The 7,440-nt window shown below is 38.0% G+C and overlaps 1 protein-coding gene across 1 annotated transcript in view; it reads right to left on the bottom strand.

Annotated features, from left to right (window-relative positions):
- The window catches only part of LOC107700326 (probable voltage-dependent R-type calcium channel subunit alpha-1E), a 163,023-nt gene that overhangs the window by 115,325 nt on the left and 40,258 nt on the right, over positions 1-7,440 (bottom strand). Inside the window, exons 3-4 of the mRNA XM_016501959.1 lie at positions 2,370-2,475; positions 1,643-1,782 (exon numbers count right to left, since the gene is read on the bottom strand). Of these exons, the coding sequence (XP_016357445.1) occupies positions 1,643-1,782; positions 2,370-2,475 (246 nt within the window). The remainder of the gene's footprint in view (positions 1-1,642; positions 1,783-2,369; positions 2,476-7,440) is intronic.

The raw sequence follows: 7,440 nt of genomic DNA, 5'->3' as shown, positions 1-7,440 counted from the left end.
AGTTCAAACGAGTAGCGCGGTTTCGTTATGCTTTCAGTTTCGTTTGCCATTTGATGTTTCTCATATACAACAGAAATGCAGCGCTTACGAGTTAAACAATGCGGTGGTCGTGCCAGTGCGACCGCACAGGCAGAAAAAATGATCGCAAAATGCGCCCAAGAATACCAGCATGTTCACCTTTGGTTTAAGAAGCGGTCTTTTACTTTACTTCAGCATGAAAACCATCCATCGCTTCCTCAATATTCACGTCATTTTTGCTGCGCGCTCCTGCTGACGCCGCGAGTATAAACCAGGCTCTTGAGTGATCATTGCAAAAAATGTGTTTATGTATATATATTCTGTTTATGTCTATACTGTATTATATATATATATTACCACTATTTTCAATTAAATAAATGCAGCCTTGAGAGATTTATAAAAAAAAACAAACTTTTGCACAGTAGTTGTAGGTACAGTACGGTATGACCAATTTGGAGCTGGGGAGCAAAACCAGAATTGTGTAGGAAACATGCTGAGGTCAAAGCAACATATGGCATTTGTGTTGAGAAATTTCTTGATGTGAGTCATGTTAAAGGGTTTTTAGACTCTGTCATTAAATTAATTGCACTTCAGCCAGTCTGAACCTTATGATTACATGACCTCAATGCTGCTACCAATGCTGTCTCAAAAATGATTATGTCTTGCTTCTGATGATTACTTCCCTTTATGGTTTATGTATAACCAACTTTGTCCTGACTTACAGGCACAGAGGTTTATATACATGGGTGTTTGTGTGTGTTGTTATTGCTGTGTGTGCATGTCGGGTGTCAGTATACATCTTACGGGCCCATGAGAAATAGGGGTTGAGAGGCTAAAGTCTTTCTCACATTTTCTTCCTCACTTAAACCAGACAAAGATCCAGGGCTCATTAATAATGAAAGCGAGCTGAAATCATGTAAAATTCTCTAGGAAGCCCATCTCCCTTTGTACTTTAACACTATGACAGCGATTAATATTTCATATGTATCGTTACGTTGCACTGTGTATGTGTGTGTCTGCTTTTTTCTTTCCTTCTCTTCCTTCTTTCTCTTTTAGATAGCTGTCCTCTCTGAAAAACAGATGAAGAACATAACGGTACTGAGCAAAATGGCCTCTGCCCTTCAGGCTTCTAAATTGTGGTTTACTCTGTAAATGAAAGCTGCAGCAGCCTTTCCCTTGAGGAGAGCACTTTTTGACACTGCTGTTTTGACAGCGCTAATGCAATATCTGTTCTTGCCAATGGAGTGTTTTCAAGGTGCTGTTCATTTCTCCACTCAGTCTAGTCTGAAAGTTAACACTCTCCCCAGATGATTCAATCAAGCAGAGTTTAATGAAGTAAAATGAGGCAAAAGTCCAGCGTATTTCAGCAACTCTACAACCTTATGTTGTGCAACATCTCACCAATGCAGAATGTTGACCGCAAGGAAACACTCTCCTATTCTACAATGCAAAATACAGGGAAACGATCAAAAGGTTCAGCTGACTAACTCTGATCTGCAAGTAAAGGTGGAATAAAACCATGCACCGAAATTCAAAACCAATGAAAATGCCTGACCCTGATCTGGAAAGGTTTAAAATCAGCAAACCCAGCATCACTCAGAAGATAGTAGCACTTGTCACTCACCCACTTAGGACGACAATGAAGTCCATGACGTTCCAGCCATTCCTCAGGTACGAGCCCTTGTGGAATACAAATCCCAAGGCAATGATTTTTATTCCAGCTTCAAAACAAAACATTCCTATAAAGTAGGGCTCTGTTTTTTCCTGAAAAAAGAGAATGGATTGGGTGTGAGACAACAGAAACTACCTATATAAAAGAGAGAAAAAAACCTAGAACTCAAAATTGCCCTAAAAATGCCATCTAGGTAGGGTGCTCATTAGATTTTGAATGTTCTATTCAACAAATCTATTATTAATCTTAGTTTTAATTGAGGTTTTATTTAGTGAGGTAAGATTTCCACTACTTGTGTCTGTTTAAACAACCACTTCTCAGAAATATGTCACAGAGGTAAAACATTAGGGAAAAATGTTTTGAATGGGAATAATTAGCTTGTGGTGAGTGATTCACCGGGGGAAACTACTGAATAAAGTCTGAATAAAGTTGTCAAGAACAAAGAATATGAGGAAGGAAAGAATATGACCGCACAAGAGAGAAGGGTTGTGCTACATTTAGAGGATAACTGTTCTCTAGACTGATCCAGAATAGTAGGTTTTCTAATTTCTAGAACTGCATCTATAAGTAGATAACTAGGCCAAAATTATTCATTTATAACATATGATTTGGATAAACAACTTTTAGCAATGCTTCATGTGTGGTTTATGTATATTTAAGTGGGTAGGCATGTTCTCACAAGTCTTTTTGACATGGGTGTCTTGTCCTCTCCAGGCAGGTGTTGCTCCAAGGCCAGGACAATGCAGTTGGCGATAATGGTGGCCAGGATCATGTATTCAAACGGAGTTGAGGAGGAAGGTTAAGGAAGAGTACATACTTAAGACAGATTGTTTGTTTGGTCATTGGTGTACATATTACCATGAGATCACACTCTGTTACTGTGCTCACCTTGAAAAGCACATACTTTAAAAAACCACAAACACAGCACATATTTAAGTATATAAAAACTTTTCACTTGTCATTAATCATACAAACCATAAAAACAATTAAAATCCTAGTTCCTAATTTTCTTAAGTCTTATAGTACATTATCAAAACAGCCTATAGATTTTGGAACCTGTTTGACTTACTCATTTAAAAAGAAACAACTCGAAAGAATGATTCCCTCACAAATCTGACAAACTGAACCACTATGGAATTTTTTTTTAAGTCTATACTCACTATAGAACTTTTCAAACAATTAAAAGAATTCCCAAATATTTCCAGGGTTTTCATGGTGGTGGGACCCCTAGAGTGTGTTTCAGTGTGCACGTGTAAAAGATGAGCTCTCTCTCTCCCTCCCTCACACACAAACACACAGCCAATGAGTGCATGAAGACTATTGCCTTGTCCTGTCAAACAAAGAGAGCAGCAGTTCACAAGATGTTCTCAGGAACCCTGGTGGTTGTGAGTTCACAGTCAGCCACTGATTTGCATGTGTACAGAAAAATGTTGGATTTTGCAATGTAGGCACCTGCCAATTTCTGGCAGTGTGTGTGGGGACGAAAAACAGTGCATAAAAGATGTACTGCTTTGCAAGTCTGCTTAGGACAGAGAAGATAGAGAGTGTTCAGTACAAATAGAACAGGCAGCTGGAGGACAGACCTCTGGGGAAGTCTTTCTCTCTTCTTTCCCTCAGTTTGTGTTAATTAAATTAAGCCCAGACTTTGCTGGGTTCTTGTTCTAGTAGCATAATACTAGTGTCAACATGTTGGCATTGGCATAAACAATCAATTCAACATATGTTTTGGTAAAATAGACAGTGTATGTTAAGGTTATTTATATGAAAGAATAAAAGAATGTGATAAATACAAAGAGGAACATTTCAAAAGTAACAATGTTCTAAATAGGCTGTATAATCTTCAAAAAGAAAGTATCTTGTGCACATGCTCTGTGCGTGTTTAATACTTTTAATAAATAATTTTTTTTTAATGCAAAAAGTGACCTTTTTTCCCACAGTAAAGCTCTTAATCTAAAATGAATCTGACATCCTCCCCTATGCTACAATATGGTATGTTTTGATACGTTTTGGCTATAATTTTGCCATTTCACACAGTATTTCTTTAAAAAAATTGTTGCTGGTGCATCTCACCTTAAAAATGCTGTTAGAGTATTTTACTTCTCAACAGTTAATTTGGAGTCACTTAATACACGGATACAGAGGCGTCATGCCCATTCAACGTGAGGAGGTATGTGCCCCCTCAGATTTCTGAGCCAAGTGGATCTTGAATTCAGCTTCCAATAGACAACAAATAGCCGAATAATATTTTTTATATTTGATACAATAACACCGGTGTGATTAGATCTTTCAGTGCGGCACAGCATCAGCTGCTAAAATTAAATCTGCGTTGAACTCTGGCTAGACTGAATGAAAATTTTCTTTGTTAATGTAAATGTTCTTTGCTCTCTGTAAAATGAAAGTGTTATAATTAGTAACTTACAATATTCTTATTAAATTCACATTAAATACAAAGTCAGTCGTATTAAAAATATTTTATGGCATGACACCCATATCTGGTACTTAAGTAAAAAGTCGGGTTTTTATGTGTAGTTAATAGATTACACTATTAGTCTACTTTGCCCATCACTATTTATTGATCAAATAATAATCTATAAGGTGCAAAATGCATTTACTTACACATATTTGAGAATCGAGATATTTCCTGATATAGTTTACACGTTTGGAAATATTTCGAATAAAAAGGAAAAAAATTAAAAATAAAACATAAGCCTAAACCAGTTATACTGCTATCGTATAACTGATATAGCCCCTAAACCCCCCCCGCCACGTGCCCCCTCAAAAATCATGAGTGCATGACGCCCAAATAAGGGCACAAGAGGGAGAAACCACAACAAACAGTCCAATGGGGGTGTGATACGCCCCTGCACGGATACATTATTTTAGCTTTTATAAGTAAGTAAAGCTTTATTTATATAGCACCTTTTAAAACAGTGTTTACAAAGTGCTTTACAGGATAGAAAATTTACAATTCACAATAACAAACAGTTTTAAATTTCAGTTACTGTGCGCATTAAGAACAATTCATAGTGCTCTCTACTCCATGATCTAACAGAAATTAGAAAGTTAGCAGAAATTAGCAGATTTAAGAGACTGTGCTGTGACATGATTCTGTGTACGATTCACCCTGATTAGATTACTTGTTTAAGTTTTAAGTTTTAAATTTAAGAACCTCTTTTGTCTTTTTGACCATGCCACCAAGTATTGCAAATGACAGGAATATTCTGAAAACCAGCACGGTTACCTACATGTCAGATACACTCACTGTGAGGGACCCCTGTTTAAATTTAAGAACCTCTTTTGTCTTTTTGACCATGCCACCAAGTATTGCAAATGACAGGAATATTCTGAAAAGCAGCACGGTTACCTACATGTCAGATACACTCACTGTGAGGGACCCCTTTAGGTGTAGCAAAAGAAGCAAAAAAGTGTGAGAGGAACATAGAAAGAGAGAAAGAGAGACAACATTGCAATCTGAGAAAGAGCAATAGAGAGACAGAGAGCGAATGGTATCCGTGGCAACAGGCTCTCTCCTCTCTGCCATAAGTCAGTACTCAGAGTTAATATGGTCTCTGAGCCATCAGTGTTCTCTACATGCTGCTGAATGCATTTGTACAATCAATACTGACTACATAAACATCCTTTCAATGCATCCACCACGATACACAATACTCAATATTTCTTCAGATCAGCTCTTAATAAGTTCAGGAAGCTGGGCAATACTGAATAGCCCAGCCACAGGATCAGACAGGTATCGCCATTACCTTTAGTGACTTTATCAGAAAACACTTTCTCTTCCAAGCTCTCTCAGTCTATTTCTACATTTTACTGGAATATATTTCAAAATAACAGTGCAAGTAGTGGCAATGGAATGTGATAGAGTTCAAAGTGCTTTTCAATGAGCAAAAAGAATGAATTGCATTTCAATCCAATGAAACCTTGGAGCATGAGAGAGACAAAGTGATTAGGAGAGATACAGTGACAAGAATAAATGCATGGAAATAGAGAGTGAGAGACATAAAATTATGATATTCATAACATCACAAACATTACTCTAACACTGTGTTCTAACTAGACATGACGCGATAAAGTCATAACCAATAAAGACTGCTTTTTGTCCAAACTAGCTGTGACAAGCAACCAACAAAAACAGTTTGTTTAGTTTCTATTTCTGCATCATTATACCATGAAGCCCACAGTAAACTCTCATTGGCTCCAAATCCTGCTCTACATTTTTCAATGTTTTTTTAAAAAGATTTACTTATTACAATTAAAGTAACTGTTTTCTATTTTAAGATAGCGTGTGTGTGATATGAAGTTTAATATTTAAAAAATGCTATTTATTCCTGTGATGGCAAAACTGAATCTTCAGCAACAATTACGCTGACCTTCAGTGTCACATGAACTTTAGAAATCATTCCAATATGCTGATTTGGTGCTCAAGAAGCATTTTGCAAACTTTCTTTCTTTATAATAATAAGCAAAATGCAAACTTGCTTTCTTTACAATAATAAGACTAGGAACTAGGGCTGTGTATCACCAGCAAAGTCACGATACTATACATATCACGATACAGAGGCCACGATACGATACATATCATGATACAGGACTGCACTGAATTTCACCTCAGCAGAATTGAGTAAAACAGCTGTTTATTAAACACTGCATACTATAGTGCCATTTCTAACTATTGGCAGAGCAGGCAGTTGACCTCTGCATTATGAAGGGCCTCCATAACTGTAATAACTATAACCCACAGTACAATATAGGTAATGGCATATTCATGCTTAGGTGTGCTTGTCAGGGTTCTGCCCTGACACTCCATTTGTCTTGTGTTTGTTTCTTGTGTCTGTTGTCCTGTGTCAGCACATGGCCTAGTTTGTTTTTCTCAGCCATGTGCTTCTCTAGCCCCTCCTCCTTGTTTCCTCTTTACCACACCCTCTTGTTAGCCTTGTTGGTCTAATTGTGCTCACCTGTTCCTCGTGTGTTTTCCTCCCTATTTATAGTGCCCCTTGCCCTACTGTCTTGGCCGGTCCGTGGTAATTCTTTCCCTCACTGTGTTTGTCTCTGTCTGTGGATGTGGCTGATTATGTGTTCCTGTCTCCCTGTCTGTTTGATCTTGTGCTCTAGTCTTGTCTCTTGTAATTCTATGTTCTTGTCTTGCTCCTTGTTTTTGGATGTGGTCTGTTTTTGTCTTTTTGCTTTTATTTTAGTATTCATTTAGTTCTCTTAGTCCTGATCTTTTGTGTTCATTTTTTGGTTGATATTTTAGTTATGTGTTTGGGTAATTTAATTATTTTTATCTTTTTTAATTAGTCCTTTTTTGTTTATTATCTTGCCTGTCTTGGAGTACTTTGTGTTCCTGTGGAGCCATGTTTTGTCTTGTTGTGGTGTTCCGGTCCTGACCTGTTCCTGTCCACTGGTTCCCTTGCCTGGCGTCTGGGGTGCTTCAGAGTTTATGGTCAATAAGTATCTGAGCTCAGCTCTCTGGTGCCTTGCTCTGGTCTCTCCACCGGCCTGGTCTTGCCGCCTCCTCTGCTGCTATAGTATTCTGCCAGTTGATGTCTGAGGCTGTTCCAGTGGCCTTCCCTAGCTATCTCGGTTTGTTCCTGTTGTGGTATCACCTGTGCCCCTCACAACCTTTTTGTATTGATCTGTTTTGTCAATAAACCCTTGTTACTCACACTGCAATTGGGTCCTCCTTCCAGATCCCTGACATTAGGGACCGGCCAAAGTCAGGACACAGCAGATGA

The sequence above is a fragment of the Sinocyclocheilus anshuiensis genome, unplaced genomic scaffold (genome assembly GCF_001515605.1).
Source record: "Sinocyclocheilus anshuiensis isolate Anshui unplaced genomic scaffold, SAMN03320099.WGS_v1.1 scaffold477, whole genome shotgun sequence".
NCBI classification, from domain to species: Eukaryota; Metazoa; Chordata; class Actinopteri; order Cypriniformes; family Cyprinidae; genus Sinocyclocheilus; species Sinocyclocheilus anshuiensis.
Note: the sequence above shows the minus strand (reverse complement) of the source record. Positions and strands in the feature narration are given on the sequence as shown.